Genomic DNA, 27,626 nt, shown 5'->3' with positions numbered 1-27,626 from the left:
GCAGATTCTAACTAAAGTGCATTTAACTCCATGAATTTGGAGTGAACTGAGCGACTGCTAAAATCTAACCTAAGTTGTTTCCCACTCTCTCCCTTCAGACATTGACCCTCCCATAGATATTGCATTATTGGAAGGATCAACTATTCAATGACTACAGTAGGAGATTTAAGCTCACCTTTAAGCATCGTCCGCCATGTCGGTGAGCTGGGCCCCAGGATGACTTCCTATTCTTCCTATAAGTCAGAAAAATGGAAAACTCCCCAAGATAAAAAGGGGCACAGTGCTTGGTAAAGCACCATTGGCCTCTCTGTTGTATGTGGTGTGTGTGTGTGTGTGTATGTTGGGGTCTCTGTTTGTGGGACCTTACTGATATGTTGCAAAGGCAAGTCACAAATGGTTCATCACTATAAACCTAAGAAGCCCAGAGTAAAGAGGGAGGCCAGTACTGCTCAGATCCCCCATTTGTTCCTGGTTGTTGGCTATTGTTTAGAAGTTCTTCAGTGGGAAGGGAGAAGGACCCTGCATTGCCAGCATAACCAACCACACTATGCGATCTTAGTGGTTGACTGATTTATTCCAAGTTTTGCCCTACTCAAATACTGTCATGTAGCAGATTTCGGCTAACAAAACAAAGAGTAACTAGCCACAGCACAGACTGTATGTATCAGTTTAGTGCTCCCAAAGTGCCAGTTAGTAAACTAGAAGAATAATACAGGGGCTATTCTGACTCTTAGGGTAGCTTCACACACACACACACACACACACACACACACACACACACTGTATCGCAGCGTATTTTGTGCTGCGATACGCAGCAGATTAGATCTGAATAACTGAACACAGCATCAAATTGGCACCATCAAATCTGCTTCAGATCTGCTGCGTATACGGTGTGTGTATTTGTACCCTTAGGGTGCGTTCACACGTACAGGATCTGCAGTAGAATTTATGGTGCAGATTTGAATCTGCAACAGATCCGCAGCAGATTTGATAGCCCAGAATTGATTTGCTTTGAATCCGCAGCTTCAAATCTGCATCATCAAATCTGCTGCAGATCTGCTGCTGATCCTGTACGTGTGAACGCACCCTTAAGGTAGAATAAAAATGTGTCACATATCCTCATTTAGTGCGGAGTAGAGATGAGCAAATATACAGTAATAACAAAGCAAAGCGCTTCATTATCTCTGCAATCCGCTCATCAGCCGGCTGCCTTTTAACTGACTGCTGCGCTGTGCCACTCCTCCCTGGGTGCTGGAAAAAGCTGGATCCAGTCCTAGCAAACTGGAAAAAAATTATTTCCCAGGCGTGAATCCAGCTTTTCCCTGTCCCCGGGGGAAAAGCGGCACAGAGCAGCAGTGAGGCTGATAAAGAGATTGCAGAGATAATAAAGAGCCTGGCTTAGTTATTACTGTAAATTTGCTGATTTCTAGTATGGAGAATTGAATAAGAGGCCCATATCCAATAAGCTGTATTTCAACTACCTGACTGACACTTCAGGATGTTTAGGGCACCTAATAATATATACCAAACAGGCAGATGTAGAACAGAATATGTCATATTACCAGATTGACAAACAACCTCAGCTTTGCGACATCCACACAATAGGCTCTTCATGAAAGGAAATACCTAACTTTTAACCTTGGAAGGAATTTTACCTGACTTTACAGATGTCTTGCAGAATACAGTCATCTTTTATAGCAGCTTGGATTATGTAAATGATTCTGCTAATGGCATTGGGAGGGCTGCAGCAGAGAACCAGCCCTGCAGGTTAAGATAGAACTGCTTGTCTACCTAGGGAACTATGGCAATAATCACAATAGAGTAGGAAACTGGTTGAAATACAATTCCCTAATATAACATTTAAAGGGGGTTAAACTTGGGAAGTATGACATTATAAAGAGGGAACTATAAAGAAAAATACACAACATAATGAGTGTGGGACAGTACATGACACATGGGAGACATGACAATGGATACAACCTACTACTGATCTGTGCCAGAATCGGCATGAGTTCTCCATGGACACCATTTTTCGATATAAAACATGCAATAGAACGCGTAAAATATTCTGCTGCGGCTTTGCTTAAAAAAATATCATCCTTCATACTCATGCATCCTGGTCAATAAAGCATCTGGTTAATAAAATAGAGAAATATATTTTCAGATTAGCAATATCCAGTACAAGGTGTAAGAGACACTTCAGACGTTCACATATGTTTTTATTATTTGACATGCTATTAAAATATCTTTTTAGTTAGCATTATAAGAACTTAAAGACAATTCAGGTTATGTAAGTTTAATGATTTCCTAATGAATGCCTGGTTAATGTCACCCCAGATGTGCGGCAGGCCGGGTGACAACCCCTGTGGGAACCGTATTGATTACAAGAACTTGCATATTAATATTTCATGAATGGGATTTACCAGGCTACTTCTGGTTTAGACTTGTGCTACACATATCTTCTTACCCTTACCTGTAGCTCTGTAATCTCTCTTGTGGGAGCCCAACTCCCAGCAGGTACTGCAATACAGTAGTGCTCACATAAGTCTGGGCTGTTGTCTAGCAACAAACACTGCTGTCGACAGGTCACAATAAATGTTCTCGTATCGGCAAAGTCACCTACTTAATTTCAGAAGTATAGGCAGCACTGAGAAGTCTGCAGAATTCCATGGGCTGGACAGTATTTCAGCCCAAAACTCGTAGTAAATTTCCATGCTATGTAATTGGGATACCTATCTTGAGATGTGTCAACGAAAGCGACCTGTCCTCATGTGTTTTTTTTAAAATTAACTGTTTAAGGGGAAATGCATTAAAATAATCACCTGATCTGTCATAGACACATGAACAAATATCTAATAGGTGAAGTCCAATCTTAGATTACCACTGTTTTTCAAAAGTGAAGGGCTCTATGGAGAGATCAAACCTCTTCAGCAATGATAAGAAATTTATCTTACCCAATACTGTAAGCAAAGGAGCAACGAGTCTACCAATGTGGTCTGATCTCTCTATGGATCCCTCTAAATTTATGATTCATCATGATTCACCTTTATACATGTATTTATAACAAATCCATATCACAAATAAGAAGATTTATTTATTTAGGCACATTAAACATTTTCTTTATAGTAACCAAGGGTCAAAAAGGGCAGAACAGAAGCCTGCAATAATTAAGTGCATTTCCCACTTGCTCCTTTACTGGTTCACTGTGTTATATAAACCAGATTTACTGTGGACTAGAGATGAGCGAACCTCGAGCATGCTCGAGTCGATCCGAACCCGAACTTTCGGCATTTGATTAGCGGTGGCTGCTGAACTTGGATAAAGCCCTAAGGTTATGTGGAAATCATGGATATAGTCATTGGCTGTATCCATGTTTTCCAGACAACCTTAGAGCTTTATCCAAGTTCAGCAGCCCCCGCTAATCAAATACCAAACGTTCGGGTTCGGATCGACTCGAACCCGAACCCGGTTCGCTCATCTCTACTGTGGAATCAGCAGTTCAGAAGCATTCCATATGAGATAAGAATGAACATAAGCGCCTGGCAGTCACCATGACGGGCACTAGTCACTTTTGTTATAAAAATAATAGCAATAAACTGGGTGTGAAGCTGATCTGTAAAGCCAGCAGAATCAGGAAGGAAAGGGCAGGGCAAAAATAAGCTTCCAGTTAAAATTCCACTGACTTACATAATAATGCATTTAGGGTTAAGCCTGAAAAGCATTATGGGGGGCAAAAAAAAACAAAAACACAAAATGAATTTCTTTTTCAGTAGCAGAGACACCTTGCAACTACAGCAAAAGACGTTGCGCCCCCTATGCTATAAGGAGGACAGCTATAACACTGTAAACAAGCCACAGTCGAGCTGAGGTCATTGCAGACAGACGATATACGCTGCTTTGTAAACATTTGTCGTGTTCCGGTTGCCATAGGTTCACCCACTTTCAGGGGAGATCTGAGGAAATTCCTTGTAAATTTGCTGGATAATCATCTTGTCCATTTGACAGTGAGGTCCCTCCTCTTCTTCATCTAGAATACGCTGCATTATGCTGTGCAGGTCTTGTCGACGGTGTAGGTGCTGCATATAATCAGTGGAGCGGATGATGACATGCATTAGGGAAAGGTACTCCATCCGGAGCTGTGAAGATGGGAGGGTTCAATGATTACACCACAAGGCACGTCACTGTATGGCCTTACTACTCAGACAGACAACTAGAAATCACAGCATGTCTTGCAAATGTTAAATGCAAAGTAAAGCAGAATTTTTCCGAAAACTTATTTCTAATAAAAGAACGATTATTGTGCACAGTGCTGTAAGATTAAAGAAACAACACTAGAGGTACACTTTAAATGCCTGTTTTTTCAAATTAAGGAAAAAAATTCTGGCTGCTAGAAGTATAGCTTTTACTCGAAGCTACACTCATCAGTTTAATCTCCTGCATAATTGCTCTGGCCCCCCTTCCCCCGTGACTTTTTTTTTCAGAAATTGTATGCCCCTATACCCTACATCACCACTGCAGCCACTGCAGAACCTTACATAGTGCTGCATGCTGAGGGAATCCCTGCCGGAGTGTATACACATAGTATACGCTCCGGTCAGGATCCCTAGTGGCGCCGTGGAAAACTGACATGTCAGTTCACACAATGGAGTGAGCGGCTCCGGCCGCACGCTCCATTGTGTGCTGTGGGGAGTTCTGATGCGGGCGCGCACAGATACGCTTGCATCAAAACTCAGTGGCGCTAAAGATCATCCGGCCGGGTTGTTCTTTTCTGAGACCAGCCGGGTCACGAAACGGCCGGTCTCATACTATGTGTGACCATAGCTTGAGACCGCTAGGGCAGTTGAGGGACTGACTGCAATATTGTTATGAAAAAAAGTATAGCTATGTATGATATTTTATGCCAATTCCAAACACTGGACACAATTCTAAATGTGTCATAAAACTGCTCAAAAATGATGATGGATGGTCTCCTTGGTGCTGGCATTGGACTCACCTTATCTCCAGGAGAAAGATCTGCTATCTGACGCACGACAATGTCGATCATTACCATCATGTCTGTATGGTAGAAGATATTAGCGGTGTCTGAACTGGCAAAGACATCCTGCAGAATCTTCAGCACAGAGTGCGGGGGCTGAGGCTGATGCTTGAAGATACTAACAGGATCGTCTAGTGATGAGAGAGAAGATGACTGATAAGTGAACTCTTCATTATATGCACTGGAGAATGGCAGCAGATTCTCATACTTACCTCCTCTGTTAAGCAGCAGAAGCAGCTTCTCTGTAAAGATCTTGACATTGGGACGTTTACACAGGGTTCTCATAATCACATTATTGGCTGGAACTAAGAAAAAAATTATAAAGATATAACACAACAAGCTATGAGCGCATCCTCAAAAGCAGCATTATAACAGTTATATTCTTGTATATAGGGGGCAGTATTATAGTACAGTGGTGCCTTGTATTTCACATAATTTATTTCAAACTGTGTTAGGAATCCAAATCACTAACATAAGAAATCACTGAAATGTAACCAATTGAATCCACACCCCAAAAATAATTTTTTAAAAAATTCTGAACAACATGTAAAACAAATGAAACATTTAGAAAGTTACTGTAGAGTATAGCAATCAGCATGTGGTGTATAATGTATAGTAAGAGCAGCAGCAGCAAAAACAGTTGTAAGATAGCAGTTTGTAGATGCAGGATGGAACTGCAGATCCCCATAATGAAGTAGTGTAGTACAACAGGCTAGAATAGAGAAGGGCTGCTGTAAGAGGTCTGTGTGGTCACATGACAGCAATGGGGAAGGGGGGTGTTCATGGACCAATCAGGAAGTGAGAATCACAGAGCTGTGCAGGAGGACAACAACAGAAACCTTTCTATTCAGTAGTGTGTAAAGAGCAGGGTATATGTGGGTACATATATGCAGCACTCTCTGTCCAGGAAGAGAGGGGTAAAAGCTATGAAGAGATTACCTCCACAGTCCTTTCCCCTGATGTAAGCTCCAGCCTGAAGTAAATCTCCTATGATTTGGACATTGAGGGAGACTTCCTGGGTCAGAGTACAGTGCTGTAGACCCCGCTATGCAGACCATCTTCTCCTCTACTCCCCCTCCCACCCAGTATATGGATCTCTTAAACCAAAGCAATGTTCTTAAACAGAGTTACATTTCTGAAAAACTGTGACCTCTTGCAAAACACTCTCAATCCAAGTTACTCTTAAACAGAGGTAACACTGCAGTTATATTCTTGTACATAGGGGGGCAGTATTAGCGTAGTTATATTCTTGTACATAGGGAGCTGTATTATACTAGTTATAGACCAATGTAGAGGATGGTCGGCACCACAAAAACAGTTCAGGAATATGGCACTATATAACGGATAAGATGCACAGAGCCACTTGGGGTGCTACTGTAAGAGCAATAATAGTTATATTCTTGTACATAGGGGGTGGTATTATAGTGGTTATATTCTTGTACATGGGGGGCAGTATTATAGTAGTTATAACTATGAAAAAAATAGATACGGGCACTCACCAATGTGGCTGGGATCTTTTATTCAGGCACAATTCACAGTGGGGAATGGAGGACAGGTGGAAGTGCGGGCGCACCTCCACCTGTCCTCCCTTTTCCTGCTGTGAATTGTGCCTGAATAAAGATCCCAGCCGCATTGGTGAGTGCCCGTATCTATTTTTTTTCATCATTATTGCATTAGTTCTTTTCATTAACAGTGCACCCCGCTGGACCTATTCAGATATCTTAGTCCTACCTGCTAGTGGTTCTGACCGAAATTTCGTTTTTGAGATTATAGTAGTTATATTCTTGTACATAGGCAGCAGTATTATAGTAGTTATAACCTTGTACATAGGCAGCAGTATTATAGTAGTTTTATTCTTGTACACAGGAGGCAGTATTATAGTAGTTATATTATTACACATAGGGAGCAGTATTATAGTAATTATATTCTTGTACATAGGGGGCTGTACTGTAGTAGTTATATTCTCATCCATACGGGCAGTATCCATAGGGGGCAGTATTATAGTAGTTATATTCTTGTATATAGGAGGCAGTATTATAGTAGTTATGTAAACAGTGAAGACAGAGCGCCCGCACCTCCACCTGTCCTCCCTTCCCTGATGTATACTGTGCCTGAATAAAGATTCCTGAAGATCGGTGAGTGCCCGAACCTCTGTCTTCACTGTTTACATTACACATTCTTCTGTTGTACGGAGCACCCCGTTGGAATTTCTGTGTCACTGCATATCCTCCTGCTATCACAGCGTCAGTGGTGCCGACCGCATTCTGCTTCAGAGATTATAGTAGTTATATTTTTGTACATAAGGGGCAGTATTAAAGTAGTTATATTCTTGTACATAGGCAGTTGTATTATAACAGTTATATTCTTGTATGTTGGAGTTAGTATTATAGTAAAAATCTTATGCATAAGGGGCAGTATAAAAAGTAGTTACACTATTTTATATAGGCACCGTTTTCCTAGTATTATAGCAGTTCTAGTTGGCAGATAATACAGTATCATAGTTATAGAGTAACAAAAAAACCCTTAACATTCAAGAGTCACTTTTTGCATTATTGCAAGAACCCCATCGGAACAACTACTCCCCATCTCACAGCTTTCTGGATTCAGTAGTATGATGTGATGAAGTGACATATTGGATTTGCAATGACTCTAGAATGTTTAGGTTTTGAGCCGAGTCAGTGATTTACAAACATACCTGCTATGTGCAAGTTAAATGCCAGCAGCACATTGATGAAAAGGTCAGGAAGCTGCTCGGTAGTGTCGGAAGGCAGACCATCCTCAATCACATCAAGAAGAAACTGGACAAACTGGGAGTTGAGATGCTCTGTTACAAGAGTAATAGGAATGTATTTATCTTTACAGCTGCTGCACATCATGTGGCAGGATTCATGTCGGGATTCATTGTGAGCACAGCTACTATGAACATATGTCTAAGCGTGAGTGTGTATGGAGAGAAAACAAATGAGAACCCATGCTAGATAGTAAACACGCCTCAAGGTAACCTGATTCCGGCCCGCTAAGTCACTAAATCACAGAAGTCAGCTGTCCCCCAGAATACACCAATAAGTAAGAATCATTGCATTCTCTGTCCCTCTAAGGACGATTTTAGGGAACTGTGACACAGCTGCATGTTAACAGCTATATTACAGTAATAAGACCAGAAACTCTGGCAGATCACTGTATAACACTTCAAAAGTTAACCCCTTAACAACCACAAATTTACTTTACACCAGCTGTTAAAAGCCTTTATACTACAGTGCTACATAGGTGTCCTGCACTGCCCTGGAATGGGTACATGTTTGCTGCCTCTGCTAAATAGATGGAATAGGAGGAACCCTCCTTCAGTTGAGTCACCAGGTCTCTTAGTAACACGATCAGAGACTGGGGGACCACTGTGCAGTCAGCCCTGAAATAGTGAAATAGACCCAGGGCTATCTATACACCTAGCCTGCTGTAACAGAGAGCATGACGTATTGGAATACAGAAGTACGTGATTACACTGCATTACAATGAAGACTCTAAATGATTATCTCTTAGGCTGGGTTCACACTACGTATATTTGAGGCTGTATTTTTGAGGCTGTATAGCAACCAAAACCAGGAGTGGATTGAAAACACAGAAAGGCTATGTTCACATAATGTTGTAATTGAGTGGATGGCCGTCATTTAATGGCAAATATTTGCTGTTATTTTAAAACAACGGCTGTTGTATTGAAATAATGGAAGTTATTTACCGTTATATGGCGGCCATCCACTCAATTTCAACATTGTGTGAACAGAGCCTTTCTGTGTTTTCAATCCACTCCTGGTTTTGTTTGCTATGAGGACCTGACATGAGGACCAAATACAGCCTCAAATATACATAGTGTGAACCCAGCCTTAAAAGGGATAAAAAAATGTAATAAGCTAATTAAAAAATATAAGGTATACAACACATTATCTTATACATACATTACATAAACACAACAACCACATGACTGTAATAACCTGAAGACTAAATGTAGTGGCTAACTCAGTTTATATGTACCCCAAATGGCACTAAATATTAATATAACTTCTCCCGCATAAAGAGTCCAATATGTAGGAGGTCCTCAGTACAGCAATCCAAACAGGTGGTGACTGAGGAATGGAGAAGGGGAAGCACATGCTTAACCAAGTCTCACCTACAACACCTCCTCCCCCTGCCATTTGGGACCACCACCCTTATAGAAGCCCAATTATGAATAAGCCATATATGTCAATGATCACAATATTCTCTTTATGTTAGAACCTTATAGAAGTGGATGACTCCAGAATATACTGGATGGATGGATGGATAAATAGCAGCATAGTGACAGCCACCAGCTGACAGTCACTGCTGGGTGATGTAAACACATGCAAATATTGTAAGAACACTGTACTACGGGCCTCCTGTGACAAGGAGCAGAACACTTACCGTAATGATGGTAGGGAAGAGGCTCTCCCATGGAGAAAATCATAGACAGGACTAATGCAGAGTAACACAGCTTCTGGTGTTCTGCAAGAGAAGACAATGATAATTTAGTGCAGAGTCTATTGTTTTGTTTTTAAATACAATATTATGGGGCTTATCTGGTTTGATTGACAACCTGCTCACTGTGCAAGGATGTCTGGCACCTGGAGAAATGGCCAGACTAAAGGGTCATACTATACCCCAAGTGCTGGTCAATAGATGTGAACTGCCTATGAAAGTTTCCCTTTGTATTAAAATATTGTTATACAGGTAATAAGAACACCAATCTCTAAAGATCCAGCCAACCATCTTCTGGGTATGGTGGTGTCGCGATTCTTCTCTGACAACAGATATTGTGCAAAGGATCAGATTGGTTTTAACCTACCAAATTCTGAAGATATAAGCGACACTGTCTTATTCATCCCCATGCTGTACCCCTAGTGTTAGAATGAATTACTTTCGGCTGTATGTGTCTGTATTAGCTTGTAGGAAACTGGCCTGAGGCTGAACTAGTCCCTACACATAAAGCTAGGGATCTACAGTATAAGGAAAGATGTTTTTATTCACAGTGAAGCTTTCATTTTCCAGATCAGTATTAAGGGAACCTGCCATTAGTTTCATGCTGCCTACACGAGAGATAGCATAAAACACTAACAGGCTTCCCTATCCCAATGATCTAGGATTCACTGTAAATGGCCGCACATTCGGAGTATAATTATATGCATTTTCAGCTGAGAATCAGGTTCCCAGTCATCAGGGTAATCTCCAGCCCGGACTGATGAATCTCCCCCATATGTATATAGGGAAGGATTCGTCAGTCAGGACTGGGGACCACCCTGGTGACTCGGAACCCTGCTCCTGGCCGAAAATACATCTGTGATAAAGCCTGTCAGTTTGTGTGAAATTAATGTCAGGATCCCTTTAAGAAGTACATGTTCTTCTGCCAGACCAGTCCTGCCAAATCTGGCCCACAGTGCCATTTTTTTTTTGGCCAATGGAGCTTTTCCATTGCTGTATTAAATCTGGCCCACCTGACGTCGCAGCGGATTATAATATGGGTGGTCTGGACGGCCACTTGGACCGCCCATATTATAATCTCGTAGGCCGCAGGCCTCCTGCAGCCTCAGAAGACACAGGAAGGGTAATCCAAGCTAAGGGGGCCGTCATGAACAACTACAGAAGGGACTGGCTTCTATTTTAGAGACTATTCTGGAGGGCTGGCTTCTACATAAGAGACTTGGGGAGGGCTGGCTACTATATAAAACTATTGGAGTAGGCTGGCTACTATATAAAACTATTGGGGAGGGCTGGCTACTATATAAGAGACTGTTTTAAAGGACTGGCTTCTATATAAGACACTATTGGGCTGGGCTGGCTACTATATAAGACTATTGGGGAGGGCTGGCTACTATTTAAGAGGCTATGGGGGGGAGGGCTGGCTCTATATATGAGACTATCTGGCTACTATACTGGGCACTATTGGGAGGGCTGGCTACTATATAACACACTATTGGGAGGGTTGGCTACTATATAACACACTATTGGGAGGGTTGGCTACTATATAAGACACTATCAGGAGGGCTGGCTACTATTTCGGGCACTATTAGGGGTGTTCAGTCTACTAAATGGGTCACTATTGGAAGGGCTGGCTACTATGTGGGGCTCTAGTAGTAGGCATGGCTAGTATGTGGGGCACTATGGGGGGCTACTACATGGGGCAATATTATGGAATTACCTACTGCTTGAGGGATATAATGGGTAACTATGTACTAAGTGGGAACAATTACTTTAGGATAGGCAGCGCCAGAAACGCCGCATGCTGCTCTGACAGTGCTAAAAACGCTGCATGCAATCTTCAATAATTATCAAGGTTGGCCCACAACTTTGTACTTTTTTTTTTATTTTGGCCCACTGTGTATTTGAGTTTGACACCCCTGTGCTAGACTGTTTTGATAAATGAAGCCCCAATGTCTATCACAAAGTTGCAGAACTGTTCCTTATACAGTTCTTATACTATAGAACTCCTGATGACTTTGTATCAACTTCGGTCTCCTCCACCCACAACTGGAAAACATTCAAATTAGGAATCTGGTGTTTGCGAATAATAATAAACCTGGCTCTGATCCAGAAGCAAAGAATTTAGGGAATTCATTTTAGGGATTAGTGGTAAAATATTCACACTCTAATGGAGTTAGAATCAGAGACAATTAAGATGGTGCTGTTATTGCTTTTCTCGCTTTCATGTGCTCTGCTGACACCACTGTCTTTATCATCTTAGGACGGGGGTGGGTGACGAGCTGCCAACCTGCATGACAAGCCGTCCCTATGGCGGAAATCTCACACTTCAAAGACCTTGAGCGTTTAACCAGTTGGCTTCAGTCACACTAAGCGGTCGACACAGATCCCCGGGAGCCCACACTGTAGACTTTATATTCCCATATTGAAGGAGGGGGACGGACTGCATCACCAAGCGTAAAAGGGATTAGAACCAACAATGCAGCAGCCACCAGCCCCCAATTCCTAAGCCCCAAAACAGCTTACAACGCCTCCAAATTCAAGGTCGTTTTTGGATCTGCACAGGACGCCATCCAGTAATGTAATATTCTTAACGTCTATGGACAAGTTTTAAGTTGACTTCCAGTACGTACACCAAAACCGGTACGGTATGTACCACAAAGGTTTACATAAGAGTAAGGTCACACAGTATCTTTCATGCAGACTCCTATCTAACACAGAAATCTTTCACAAAAATTTCTATTGATTTCAAATGATAAAATCATTGTGGATGTGGAAACAGCACTAATCTTTGAGACCTACATTGCAGAATAAAAATAAGTGATAGGTAGATTCTACAGCATGCGGTTCAGGGAAGAAAAAGAGTGCTGTACCTCACACCTATGGCTGATACTAGTACCTCTCGGCTGCATAAAAAAACATCAGAATTCTGTATGTGAATTGATCAAGCCACACTGCCCCATGTACCGCGTGCAGGTATCTGATACACATGGGACCCTTGTGTATCAGATACCTGCACGCGGTACATGGAGCAATGAGGCTTGATCAATTCACATACAGAATTCTGATGTTTTTTATGCAGCCGAGAGGTACTAGTGTCAGCCATAGGTGTGAGGTGCAGCACTCTTTTTCCTCCCTGAACCGGATTCTACAGCATGTAACCACACAAGGATTAACCCCACTGAACAGGAGGAATCTGTGTGCAGATCTGTGGAATATCAAAGGGTCAGCCTTAGGGCCCTATTAAGGAGACCATCGCTTCATGTATTAAGACAACGCATTGCTACGTGTACTAGCCATGCACGGCTGATAAAATAAGTTTTACATACCCCTTCGTGTTTACTGATGTCCTGCTAACTTCGGGACGCTTTCCAGGGTCTGAAGTGACAGGCCGCTCAGCCAGTCACTGGCCGTGGCACTACCCAGGTGATTGGCTGAGAAGTCTGTAATTTCAGACACTGCGGAAAGCGGGCCGAAGCCAACAAGAAATCAGGGCGCACAAACAGGTATGTATAGTGTAGTATTTTACAAGGGCTGCATGGACATCACTAACAATGACAATGATTCTCTTGCAAATCCACATCACATTTTTCCAACATGTGGAGGCGACGTAAAAGGGTTAGGCTTTAAAAGAGTGCTCCGGAATTATTTTTTAATTTTTCAACTGGTGGCAGAAAGTTATACAGATTTGTCAATTACTTCTATTTAAAAATCTGCACCTTTCCAGTACTTCTTGGCTGCTGTATGTCCTGCAGGAAGTGGTGTATTTTCTACTGCTCTGGACAGTTCTTGTCTCGGACAGAGGTGGCAGAGGAGAGCACTGTGTCAGACTGTAAATAATACACCACTTCCTGCAGGACATACAGCAACTGATGGGTACTAGAAGGCTTCAGATCATTAAATAGTTTACGAATCTGTTTAACTTTCTGTCACCAGTTTAAAGGATGTTTTTTTAATTTTGCCAGAGAACCCCTTTAACAAAACACATTGAATGCTCCAGCAGCTACTTCTGAGACGACTTGTCCCAGCAGTGACAGCCAGCTCAGCCAAACACTGGCCGTGGGCTGTTCCACTTCAGTCAGTGATTGCTGAGACAAGTCCATATCGGAAGAAGCACCATAGTGGTGACAGGAAGACCCTGGGGGCACATGGTTAGGTGAGAATAGAATGTTTATTATTTTCTATGCAGCCCCAGCAATATATCAAGAAATATAAATGGCCATAGTATTCCTTTAAGTGGCAACATAACAGTCTGACATACATGCTCTCACTCTTGTTCTAGTAGGGATGCCCAGCAATGATGCCTCTGCCAACTCTACATCACATGACCATAACAGGAGTGGTGATGTCACTAGGTGACAGGTCAATGCAGGCTAAACACCTTATCACATGTGAGATCTCAATAATACAGTTTAAAAAAAACCTCTTTATACAGGAACCATTTTACATGTTTTCCTTAACTATTTGAGAAATTATAAGAATAGAAATAAAATGGAATTAGGTAAAATAGATATTAAACTGAACGATGACCTGGACACATATTTGAGACCAGTACGTGCACCAGATTGCCGGTTCCATATTACACAGAATTTAGAAATTTTATAGGACTATGACAAATGCATTGCGAGAGACCATAATAAAAAATGACCTGTATGCTGCATTACTATACAATAAATGTTTTTTTTTCCTGCCGTATACCTTCACGTTTCATTGTTGCAGCCTGTTACTAGGAGTGGTTTCCACGTGGCAGGAACTGCGGATTTACAATCCTTTATTTATACACGGTACATGTTCTTTAATGTCTTGCCGTGATTTATAAATGGTACTGCTCCTTTTCTTGAGCCCGTGAAGGCATGGCACTGAAATAACCTGCACATCAGCATGGAGCACACTGGGCGCTTCTGTCTCTTTGCCTTTCTTGTCTGACTAGCAGGCTTTTAACACAAAGTGACATTCATTTAGTGAATAATAAATACATAAAACCAGACGGAGCAAGATCACATAGTGCATAAAAATGACAAAGACTGAACGTGAAATAAAACTGGAGAGAAAGGCCACCCAGGAGGCAGAGCCATTGTCCAGCTCCCCATCAATACACGGCACAGTATGATTAGATAATCAGGCCTTCTTTTTTATGTATGCAGAAGTCCCATATATAAAATAAGCTGCTATTATTTCTATGTGGAGCTACTGTGTACAACACTGTTCATATGGCAATGCCGGAAGGTTTACATAACAACTCCATCAGATTATAGGTATCCCAGATACCAGCTGACCCATGGAGGCTATTATCCACAGTCCAGTGTGATGAAATCTGCATGTGCTACATTGTGTGTACTATGGCTCTTTTGGTTAGGCTTTGCATTTCTGTTTAATCAATGCAAAAAGAACTCTTCTGTCCTCCAATCTTAAAGGGGTTGTTCGGGCAGTGAGGTTTTTCGGATATGTTGCTAGGGCTGTATGGAAAGTAACAGGGACATACTTGGACCACCTATTGGTTGGTTTAAACTGCGTCACAATCTTGGGCGCATAGTTTTGTATCTTAAGCAACATCCCATTTCTGCTGATGCCCCCTTAAGGGGGTAAGTGTCTAAAACTCTGGCACTTTTCTCTCAATAAGATTACTTCAATATTTGGGAAGTATATAGAGGCCCCAGTCTGTGCAAATATTCTGCCTGTTGTGACGTCATCAAACTGATGCAAAGTGTGCAAAATAGAGTGAGAGGATGGATTACAGGGAGGTGAGCGGATGTGTTGGTTGCCGTGCCAAAGCAATGGAGTGGAGAGGTGAGTGTGGTAAAGTGAATAAAAATGGCTTTACATACAACGTTAACTATGATAGCTGGTTCCTACGGCCAGCAGTGGTACTTCAGAATCTGATGGACCCTTCCATTTCGGCTAAACTGGCAGTCACCCCCCTAAGAGCATTGGTTACTATTTTTTTTCCTCCCTGAAATAAGAGGTACATATATTTACATTATAGTTATTATATACAGGACCCACTCCTGGTTTTGGCGTACACATAGTGATGTAAAATACTGCCATGTGACCATATACAGTAGCATGCCAAGTAATGGCTACATCAGACAGACTGGCTTTGGGGGAAAAACACCAATAAACACGTGACCTTCAGTCCTCCTTTTCTGTTAAGCTGTTAATAAGAGTTTCTGGGAAAGCTGGGAGAAACCAATGTGGTCACCATTACAGCTTCAAAATGCAGTTTTCCATTGCTCTGAAAGGTAATCTTGTTACACAGCCGTACAATGACACACAGCCATATCAGTTATCATTCAATGCTCCAGCGGCAGATAAAGCCACCTTATTTACTACCAGTAAATCAGAAAATTTAAGCCTTTCTATAAATTCCTCACTGCAACAAAAGCTTTACCTTTAACCAATGAATAAAACCTCCATTAAGTACTGCGTGATTTATCGGCCACTTTGCTGAATACAGCGGAGAGAACATAATCAACCCGGCCAGATTAGCCCTAAGAATTTCTGCACAAAAACAGAGCAAGACTCCAAGAAACGGCTCATTCTATCAAAGCGTAAACTGCTCGCACAGAAACCTATTAGACAAAAACCCTTTTAAGTCTGTGTTTAGGCGGCTTAAAAAAACCCAAATATAAAGTGACGTGGGGCGGCTGGTACCTTGCAAATCTTATCACAAGCAAATTGCAATGAAAATGCAAGCCATTAAGTAAAGCAACTTAATGCCGAACGTGACCCTTATCAATAACAGGAAAAAGACTTTCCTGTCATCCTCCATGTTTTCTATCAATCATATTAGAGTCATGGAGTTTATTATCAAGCCATGACAGCTATGGCAGATCCATACTCAAGCAGGCCTTATCAAATCCTGATACAGCCACCGACTCAGAATGGAGTTTGTCGTATTTCTGGGATTTTTGACAGTAAGAATGCTTTTATACGCTACATTATTCTTGCTGGCATAGATACAGGAACCCCGGAGTGAGAGGAACAAAAAAAAAATCCATGCTGTCTGGAAGTGCTGGATTTTCCTGTGCATGCCGGCTGTGTAGGTGGGCTTTCCCTCCTCTTACTTTCCCTTCTGTAGCGCCATACACAGACCAATGATAAGGCAACTCTTCCTGCTGTTACCCAGAAAGAAATCCATCTGTATATTATAACAAGCCGTACACCGCTGTTTTCCAATCTGCTTTTCCAGAGCTGCTGCAAAACTACAACTCCCAGCATACCCAGACAACCTGGGGCTGAGGAATGATAAATGTCAGCTGTCAATGTATTCATATATTACCAAGTTGTAAGAAAAAGAAAATGCTTCCATATTGTTATTTTATGGGGAATAGTAGACAGGGCAGACCAGAAGAGCAGACATGTCCTCGATAAGGAGATGTTAAAGTATATTAGACAATTGGGCATAAACAATGGCTCTATTATAAGAATTACCCCTATTATTCTCCGGAGTGATTTGATAACCGTTATACACTGGTGATGACTGCTGTGGTGTAAAAGTATTAGAAGTGACAACCATTTCAATCACCTTCTGGTTGTCACTATCTCCACCTAAGAAAGATGCAAATGCCTTGATACAAATATTAAAATCAAGGTGGATAGGATTTATGTTCTCCTCCCAAATCATTACCACAGCCAAGTATTTCTAGTTCTTTCGCTGCGAGTAACTGGGTTTGTTGAGACTTACCGAGCTTTACTGAGTGATAGAGGACTTAAAACCAAGTGAAAGCAAAACTGTGTGATCAATAGGCAGCAATAAAATGTTGAATGGAAGAGTTATTGCCGCCAAGAAATTACTTTCCAGTAAAGTATTGACATAGTACAGTACAATGGGGACCATACAATAAAGCCAAACATCTGTTCTAATGCAATTGGTCTATTGCGGCTTTTCTACTAACACTGTCCCAAACATTTATTCTGGTAAATCACCAGGTTCTCTCAGCCTCCTCCCCTTTAAGGCCTGTTTGATGTAATGGTAAATGTCTGTAATATGGATCCAAAAAATGGATGTATTAGAGGAGATGGTATGAGTATTTCTGCACAATAAATACAGATGTATACTATGCGGGAAGAAACTACATTAAAAGAAAAAAGGAAAAAAACAGATGTAATGAAAATGGGGCCAGGGAAAGGGAAGTATAACACTTTTTCTAAAGCCCCACAATATGTATATATTTTTGAAAGACCAGAATACCGGTTAGGTACATTATATCTGTACTTTGCAATGGAGAGATAAGAGATGCAATACTTGTACTTATAAAGAACAGCTGCTGGAATTTGATTTCCCTGCAGCTGTTCTCATCTAGTAAAGTAATTTGGGTAGTAGAAACAAAGAAATTTCTGTATATGCGATTCTCCAACATAATGCATGCAATAGTCCAAATATACAGGGGTTAAGATGCTGATAGAATTTGTCATAGACTGCTCCTACAGTAAAAGGCAAAAAAGAGTTATTTAGTAGAACTTCAAATAACTTACCTTGAGTGTGTGTCTGCATGTCTCTGGCCAGCTCCATAGGAAGGACAGAGTTAACAAGACAAGAAATAATGGAGGCATCAAGGTTGCACATTGCCCCAAAACACTTGAGAAGTAACAAGCGTAGGGGCACTCGATGCTCCTAAGAAACAAACAGTGTATCAGTAAAATAAAATTAAATAAATAAAAATGAATACTGTATAGATAGATGGATAAATAGATAGATAGATAGACAGTGTGTGCAAGTGAGCGTTTGGTAAATGCCTGATAAGTCCACATTCCAGAGGTAGAATCCCAGAATAATGGAGGCTGGACACAGAGGAGACTAAATAGAGGTAGCTGCAGACAGCTGTGAATATAGTATTGTATTTGTGGCTACCACTGGATTTAGCCACCTCCAGTATGTAGCCAGAGGCCTCTTTTTTTCCCTTGATGATTTGGGTTCATATAGGCACAACCCCTACTTAACTGTCATTTAAAAGCATACTGTGCCAAAATTCAGTAATAGTAATGTAAGAATAAAGCATCATGCAAAAGGCAAAGTCCATGCATGGATCCCTTATGGAGGCACACCAAGTCTCTACGATATAATTGTTGTGCTATAGGTATGGTGCCTCCATATGGAACTGCATGACAGGGATATTCACCCTTAGCAGCTATACAGCATCTAGAGGGCATGCCTCTGTATGAAATTGGAGACACACACAGGGGCATGGTATGACTCTATAGGTGCTGTATTATAGTTCAGTACAACTCAATGGTTGTACAAGGCCATCATACAGCTGTGCACAGACTTATATGTCATTCAGAATTGCTGTTCCCCTTCAGCTCAGTGTCACAGCATTCTAATAGTGACACACGATGTTAAGGATGAAAAGTGTTACAGATAGTTCACAGTTAGTGAAATCCTTATAGAAGAGGAAGGATTTGCCATTTTATTGCTTACCATCACTCTAAACATAAAACACATACACAATACTGGAGACAAAAAAAAAAAAAAAAACAGATGGAAGTGTTCCAGAAAATACCGCTCTATTTTGGAAGCTGCCAGATGCTTTTCTTTAAACACACATCAATACGTTTGGAGCATGCACCGACAGGAATTATGGGAAAATACTACTTACCATTTGATAATAAGCCACCAGGGACAGAATGGCCTCAAAATGGTTCCTCTTGCACATCTTCTTGCACACCTCGGGATCTGCATCTGTCTGAATGAAAATCGGGACACATTACGTCGACTTTGGGGATAGAATTGTAGAATATTTTTAGATGCTGAGCAAGCAATAATTAATTTAGCAAATTTGAGACAAGGATCTATGTGGAGAGACATACAGAATACATAAAAATCACGTACAGCCAACTATACAGCACTGTAAGCTGATCAACTTTTCACTGACAATGCTCCCGGGATGTGATAAAATACTACTTCTTTATTATCCAAACAACGGTGCAGAAAACAGATAATCTTTTCACACTGCAAGGTCATGTGCAAGGCACCTTTGCTGAAACGCATCAACCTATTGCATGTGACCGTTCTCTACACCGTTGTTTGGATAATGAAGTATTATTTTATCACATCCCGGGAGATGGACTTTTCTTTTTGCTCCTAATTTGCCCTGCTCCGGGGTTTTTAACCACATTGGGAGTGGTGAGCAGCGGGTGAGCTGACTGACTTCATATGCTATATTATAATGTCTGATCGCGTTCCTCTTTTCTCTAATCAATATGTGGTAGTGCTCCTACTATGTTATAACAATATATATATATGCAATACAGGTGACTACACTAACAACAGTGACTACACCCACTGAGAGCCTTTTTTCTGATTTAATACTGCTAAGTCAGTGCACCGCTATAAATTGTATATTTGTCCCTCTATCCCCCCTGTTGTTTAACCTCGCCATGGAACCCCTCTCACGCACCCTGGCGGACCATCATAGAATAGAGGGCATAAAGGTGGGGGGCATCCCTGTCAAACTTGCACTCTTTGCGGATGATATCTTGCTATTCTTGGAACATCCTCAAAGAGACATTACAGAAGTGTTCGAGTGTCTGTCTGATTTTGGCCGATGCTCTGGGTTCCGGGTGAACATAGAGAAAAGCACTATGCTGGATCTATCAAAAGATACCCATGGTAGGACATACCTAGCCTCTGACACCCCAGTCAAGGTTACCAGGTCATCCATCCGATACCTGGGGGTTGTTATTGGTCCACAACCCGGGCAAATATACTCTTTGAACTACCCCCCCCCTCATCCAGTCAATCCTCAAAGACCTAGACAAATGGAGAAATCTCCCACTCCCCATTATGGCACGATGTCATCTGCTTAAAATGTTGGCATTTTCTAGAATGCTGTATCCTATGCAGACTATTCCAGTCCTGCTGAGACATACAGACATCACTAGGTTGAATTCCGCCTTTATTAAATTTATATGGAATGGGAAGCGTCCCCGCATCTCCCTACAAAAGCTGATGCTCTTTCGGGACCAAGGAGGCCTAAACTTCCCAGATATCCGCAGGTATAATCTTGGATGCCTCTTACGACATAGTGTTGACTGGATGAGGGGAACTGGTATGTACTCTAATGTGCGGCTGGAAGCCGCTATGGCAGCTCCATGGTCACTCCAAGCACTCCTCTATACTAAATTATCTTCACTCCCGAAGCAGATCAAACAGAGTGTCCTCTTACGGGACAGCATAATGGCCTGGAGAGCGGTCTTGAAGGGTCTTAAGCTGCCTTTTCTAGTAGGAAGGCGAATGCCGTTGTGGTCCCATCCCGAACTTCAGGGAGAGGTGTTAAGCAAATTTTTCCCTTTCTGGAGAGACAAGGGAATAGTAACGGTGCAACAGCTATTACATCCTACAGAACATAGATATGCGACTTTTGGTGAACTGAGTGAGACGTATGGTGTGAGACAGGGACATTTTCTCCTATATCACCAACTTATGGCCTTTCTGCGCCCGCGCCTACGGGACGTTAAAAGCCTTAGCCAGTCGGATGCTATTGAGGATTTAGTGCGGTCAGAGAATCCCATACATTCTTTGTCACATATATACTGGGCTCTCAGAAGGGAGACCTCGCACAATTTTGCTCAGGGAATCTTTAAATACTGGGAATCTAAGTTGCAGAGGGATGACCTCACCAAAGCTATCCTGGATGGGTGGGCCGCAGTTCGTAAGGCGGTAGTGAGTGAAAGTTGGAGGGAGACCCAGTTTAAGATAATACACCATGCTACATATGGCTTCATTTTTCCTAAGACACCGGAACATCCGGACCGATTAGAAGCCTGCCCAAACTGTAATAAAGGAAGGACAGACCTATTGCATGGCCTAGTAACGTGCCCACTGACCAGACATTTTTGGGTCAAATTGAAAGAGTTAGTGCAGACCAAACTTCGCATATCTATCCCCTTGGATCCTTCTTTTCTTCTGCTGCATGTTTCTCCAGAGGGTGGAAAAATAACACTGCTTACTCACATTTTTGTTCTGGTGGCCAAACGGTGCCTATTGGCAAGATGGTTATTACCTCAAATGCCCACTCCGGAGGAAGTTGTAGACCAAGTTAAACGCTATATGCGCATGGACCAACTGGAGATCGCAAGAGCTAAAGATAAACTGACTAAAGGTTTCTTTAAGAAATGGTCTGCTTTTATTAGCTCTTTCCTATCAAGAGAGGAAATCGTCCAGGTTGTGACGGTCTTTAAAAACACGGCTTGGTATTTACGTAAAGATATAGCTGGCACCCTGGGCAACTTAAGGGTGTAGGGTGTAAGATAGTGGAGGCCTGTCTGACCTTAACAGCATGAGCACAGACGGGATGATAGGGACACATCTGGACGTGAGCACGGGGGTGGGGGGGTGGGAGGGGAGTTATATTTTTGTGTGCTTTCTTAGATTGGCCCTGTAGGGCCTTTTGTGTTGCTGTTGTATTTTAAGCTTTGAATCCTGTGGTATCCGCTGTAACAGATCGATAGGCGAATGTTGGTAATTCGCCCGGTTATAATTTGATTGTGGAAACAAACGTAAAAACAAGAAGTGGCTTGAAACAGCCGTACCCGAGTGATAACCAGCGCTGCCCAACACAGTATTCAGGAGTAGAGTGCAAATAAAAATGTAAAAGTTTATTGCATGCTGCACATATTACGCGTTTCAAGAGTACTAGGCTCTCTTCATCAGATTAGGTGCACCTAATCTGATGAAGAGAGCCTAGTACTCTTGAAACGCGTAATATGTGCAGCATGCAATAAACTTTTACATTTTTATTTGCACTCTACTCCTGAATACTGTGTTGGGCAGCGCTGGTTATCACTCGGGTACGGCTGTTTCAAGCCACTTCTTGTTTTTACGTTTGTTTCTTGTATCATACGGGCCCCTTTTTTTCTGGGAGTATCCCGTTCATGTACCCTCAACTAGCTCTTGCAGCCTAACATCACATCAGAAGGACTTCCGCCTGGACCCACGTCAGGATCAACCTTCCATCCACCTACCCTACCTCAGGGTGATATGCATAAAGCCCAAGGGGCAACAAGGTGAGCCTTGCTACCTTCCCTTTCTCATTACCAACAACCTTTGCGGTATCACACGAGGCGCCGTCCTCTGCCTGTTTTTTCTACCCTTTGTTCTATAATTTGATTGTGATGAAAATGGAAAATCTAAATAAAAATATATTAAAAAAAAAAAAAAATTGTATATTTGTGTGTGTATATATTTGTTATAACATAGTAGGAGCACTACCACATATTGATTAGAGAATAGAGGAGCGCGATCAGACATTATAATATATATCTTTGTTACCACGAACTGAATGTAGGTATCAGTTTCCACTGACACGCAGCTCCTATATAGTCATCACATTACACAGTGTGATTACTATTTAAGTGGATAGCGCTACAGAACGTACACTAACTATTGAACTGACTTCATATGCTGTTATAGCAACTACTTTGCCTGAAAAGCATCAATAAACATGGCTAGGATATAAAGCAGATCTGCTCACACCAGGTGGATATTAAAGACATATCATCAACATCTGGAAGGGATCCGCCACATATTCATTAACGCACCAGAATTAGGAGGAGTTCCTCCAAGTAGCAGAGAATGACATTCTCATCTTCGTAGAGAGCCCAGCTTCGCTGCTGAGCATCGTCTTTGTGCCTGGCCAAGTCTGCAAAGATGACCTCCAGGCGCTGCTCGTCGTGACAGATCTGTCCTGAAGGTAATCCAGAGCTGGAGTCCTGGCATTGAGACAAAAGACACATTTTACCATTGTGAAACAAAGACTCCTTAAAGGGATTGTCCATAAAAATAAAATGTATGCGTCTAAGCTAAAATAAAACTGCAGTTCCCACTAATAGGAGACCTATGGTCTAAGCTCTAAATCAAGACCTAGGTGGGATCAGTGTGGGATCTAGTGGCTCCTGTATAGTCTCTCGAGTCGCTTCCCCTCCCACCTCCCTCCTCACCCCTCCCCTCTCCATAAACTTGTATTTGCTTTGGCTATCCAGGCATGATGGGAGTTTGACACTAGCAGCCCTCCAGTTATTGCAAAACTACAATTTATATCATGACTGGACAGTCAAAGTGGAGGGCCACGATTTTGACACCCCTGGCTTAAACTCTTCCCTAGTCCTTCATACTGCTGTTGCTTCTTAGAGTGTGTACAGAGACATAGAACAGGATGCCCCTTTTTGTGTGTGTGTGTGCGCATGTTAATTATCAGTGAGGAAGGGGCTGAATGATGCTGCCAGAGGAGAGGGGAGAATAAAACGCGACCAGGTGGAGGTGGAGTGATCGTTACTGCTAATAGGACAAAGGTGGGAAGGGGAAAATACAGCTGCCATCAGGAGAAGAGAAGCATAGGAAGATAATTCTGCAGTCACTGGGCGAGGGCTAGAAAATAGGACAATGCTGTTGCCAGTGGAAATGGCAAGAGAAGGGGGGATGTGTGGGTTGTTATGTGTGTCCTTTTGTAAAATGAAAAGAAAAATGTACCAAAAAGAAGAAGGAAAAAAAAAGAGGAACAAAAATCACAGCAAAATGTCAATGGTACTATTAGTATAGAATATACTGATAGTACATAGAATGACCGAAACTGAGGAATAAGGGAGACGGGCTAGTAAGCTAAATGGTGTTAAATCCTGTATAGGTCCTTTGGGGGAAAAGAAAGACCCTAACAGAAAAAAAAGCCAAAAAACTGATTTGAGTGTATATCAGTTTGGAGACTGGATATATAGATCTGGAAAGACAGATCTGTGTGTGTGTGTGTATATATTATATATATATATATATATATATATATATATATATATATATTATATACATACACACACACACACACACACACACACCTATCTATCTCAATGAATATATATAATGTATCCTGTAAAAATGCAAGACATGCCATGACTTTTTATTGGTACTTCCCCTAGGAATGTGAACACTTGCCAATCTGTAGATGTATGTCAATATAGTTATATCTTAGGTCATATAATCTGCATTTACACACATCATAATCTAATGAAAACTATATCATAAAGAAGGCACAAAGATCTCCCTGAGTACGTTATTAGGCTCCTTTAGTAGTATTACAATAACAAGCATTGAGCAAGATAAAGAACAATTTTGCTTTTTAGCCCAAAACAGGAAAATTACGCCCATAGATCAAGCAAAAGAAGAATGTCGCTCATCATCCGAATCTGACAGGAGAAATAATTTAAAAGGTCTAATGACAACTTGGAGCCACATCTTAGGCGGTAATTTCACTCATGATTGCTGCACTATTAGCAGTTTTCATTGTAACTGGGACAGGAAGCCGCCCAAGCAAATGAACATACGCGTAAAAGTGTAATAAGACAATCCAATTAGCCATGTATGCAAGGTAATGTATGCAAAGTGATACGACAAATGTCATCATTAGGATTCCAGGATCACGTGTGAAAGCAATGCCTCATGAGTGAAGCTGCGCAGAGATACTGTATTACATATTCAGCTCTGGAGGAGCCTCTAGAAACCACTGGATTAAAGGGAATGTTCAGGATTAGAAAAATACAACATGCCTGCTGTCCTCCAGTAACAGCACTACATACATTCACTTTATGGCTGGGTTCACACTATGTATATTTGGGGCTGTATTTGGTCCTCATAGCAACCAAAACCCAGGAGTGGATTGAAAACACAGAAAGGATCTGTTCACATAATGTTGTAATTGAGTAGATGGCCGCCATATAACGGTAAATAACTTCCATTATTTCAGTATAACAGCTGTTGTTTTAAAATAACAGCAAATATTTGGAAATTAATTGACGGCCATCCACTCAATTACAACATTATGTGAACAGATCCTTTCTGTGTTTTCAATCCACTCCTTGTTTTGGTTGCTATACAGCCTCAAATATACGTAGTGTGAACATAGCCTATATGTAGTATTGCTGCTATACCTGACTAAACACAGTGTGGCGCTAACATGTTTTTTTTTTTTTATTCTGTACATTGCAGACCATTAATGGGTGTCATGTAAGTTATAGGGGATTGCTCACCCTCTCAGCTTCACTGGAAAGCCACATTAAGGAAACCCAACTCCATGTGTATAGACATGCATGCTATGGGACTGCTATACTCACCTGGAATTATGTATCCATCAGCGATGAAGAAGGCTTGCTTGCCATGGATTTTAGGTGGCAGCGTGTCTCTGTATATGTTTACATACTGAAAGTGAACCTGCGTCTCTTTTCTGGTTTGACTGATACAGATTTTTTTCAAATTATTTTTGCACCACAGAAATACCACCGTTATATACTGCTGCTACCACCCCCCCCCCCCCAAAAGCCAGGAAATAGGGGTTGCATGAAATTAAATGCGTGTATAAAGTGCTGAGCGGCATTTTGACAATTTGCCAGGTGTCTACTTTTAGAAAATATATGAATACATGGAAGGGGGTGAAAGGGTTAAACACTTTGCTTCAATCAATTATGGCATATTAATCTTGTAAATGCATTAAAACAAGTGGAAGCGGAGCAGTGTGCCCAGTGAAGTGGGTCATACCTGGCAGGCGCAGATCTACAAGCTCCCTGTAAGAAATATTAATACCGTAAAGTAATGTACACTATAGACCCATATGAAGATCAGAATAATCAGACAGGTTACTGCAAGTCCAAGACAATCTGGGTAAAGATGTCCCCAGGAGATCAGCGTTAGAAAGCAGATGGCTGCATTACAGAAAAGAACTTTAATCTAATTTATTGAATCGCAAAGTCTATAGAGATCTCATTGAAAATCCAGCCTCATATATTAGTCATTACTCCCCCCACTGGGAGGTTTATAATTACATACATGTAGGCCAGTCTCATGTCCTAAAATGGCGGGAGGATATGATAGGGTGGAATTACCGTTTACCTGGATTTTATCAAGTATACAGTAAGCAGAGATGTATATACTGCCCCCCCATCGCTTCTGAAACAAGTGCTCAGAGCTATGGTACTTTGATGAAACAATAAGCGTTTCTGTGACATCCACAGGTTATAGAAAGTCAGTTCAATGACTGAGACATTACAAGTAGTCAAAGACTATGGAGGAGATCTGTGAAGCTTTCTTCTCTTACTATACAGAGCTCAGCTTTCATTTCTCCTATTGCTAACCAGAGCGGTGACTGGCTGCTATGGGCACCAAAGAGAATCTTACTATGAGACAATGTGGTAAATCAGGCTGTTCCTAAAGGCAAATGTAATGTTTAGAGTGTCACAACGGCAGATTAAAGGAACAGTAACATATTAGTTGGTTAAAACAAAGGAGCTGGGACTGCAATATATGTTCAATAAAAGGGTTGTTCCCCTCTAAATAAGGCTGGGCCATTATGACCTTAATCAATAGCATGACTAGATGTACTATTCCCTTGATAATGATTCATTAAGGCCATGTCCCTTTAAACATGCCTCACTCTCTATTTTCACACCACGTCCCCTACAAACATGCCACACCTGTGAAGTTTGGTGTCTGTTATCGGTCATTAATTGCCCAGCTGTATTAGCCACCCCACAGTAGTACACCCCCATAATGCCCCCCAACACACAGCAGTATGCAGCATGATGGCCTCCCTAACAAGGTGTTGCACGGAATAAAAAAAAAAAAAAAAAAAACACAAGGTCTCACTTGCACACGCACCTTTGGCCACTGAAGTTAAGGGGTTATCTAGTGCTACAAAAACATGGCCACTTTTTTCAGAGACAACACGACTCTTGTCTCCAGTTAAAGTAACACTGTCACCCTTTTTGTGAATTCGGACATCTCTACACAGGTGTAAAAGGGTAAATTTGGCAGTTTTCCCACCTTATTTTATATCATACGTCATGGTGCTTGTTTAAGTAAAAAGTAATCTTTTATGAACTGCAGATTGTGTTAAGTGGGCGGGACCTCGCGGCAGTAGCGCCACATAGCCCCGCCCACTACACCACCATTGGCCCCGCCCCTTGGTGGCCATTGGTGGTCCAGCCTAGAAGGGGTGGGGCCTAGACCTTTAGGCCAGCCTGCTCCAATGGTTGGTGAGGGGGCAGGGCCAACGGTGGCATTGTGGGCAGGGCTAAGTGGCGCTAATGCCACGAGGCCCCGCCCACTTAACATAATCTGGAGTTGATAAAA

General features: G+C 41.8%; 1 protein-coding gene across 4 annotated transcripts in view; it reads right to left on the bottom strand.

The window, feature by feature from the left end:
• Positions 1–757: 757 nt before the first annotated feature.
• Positions 758–27,626, bottom strand: part of NCKIPSD (NCK interacting protein with SH3 domain) — a 74,798-nt gene continuing 47,929 nt past the window's right edge. For all 4 annotated transcript variants that reach the window (XM_069966764.1, XM_069966765.1, XM_069966767.1 and 1 more), the window contains 9 exons: positions 23,060–23,230; positions 19,117–19,203; positions 17,996–18,134; positions 9,470–9,550; positions 7,731–7,859; positions 5,248–5,340; positions 4,994–5,166; positions 3,941–4,136; positions 758–2,132 (listed from right to left, as the gene is read on the bottom strand). In XM_069966764.1, the coding sequence (XP_069822865.1) occupies positions 2,095–2,132; positions 3,941–4,136; positions 4,994–5,166; positions 5,248–5,340; positions 7,731–7,859; positions 9,470–9,550; positions 17,996–18,134; positions 19,117–19,203; positions 23,060–23,230 (1,107 nt within the window). In that variant the 3' untranslated portion in view covers positions 758–2,094. The remainder of the gene's footprint in view (positions 2,133–3,940; positions 4,137–4,993; positions 5,167–5,247; positions 5,341–7,730; positions 7,860–9,469; positions 9,551–17,995; positions 18,135–19,116; positions 19,204–23,059; positions 23,231–27,626) is intronic.

The sequence above is a fragment of the Dendropsophus ebraccatus genome, chromosome 4, assembly GCF_027789765.1.
Source record: "Dendropsophus ebraccatus isolate aDenEbr1 chromosome 4, aDenEbr1.pat, whole genome shotgun sequence".
Taxonomy (NCBI): Eukaryota; Metazoa; Chordata; class Amphibia; order Anura; family Hylidae; genus Dendropsophus; species Dendropsophus ebraccatus.
This window is presented reverse-complemented; position numbering and strand designations above follow the sequence as displayed.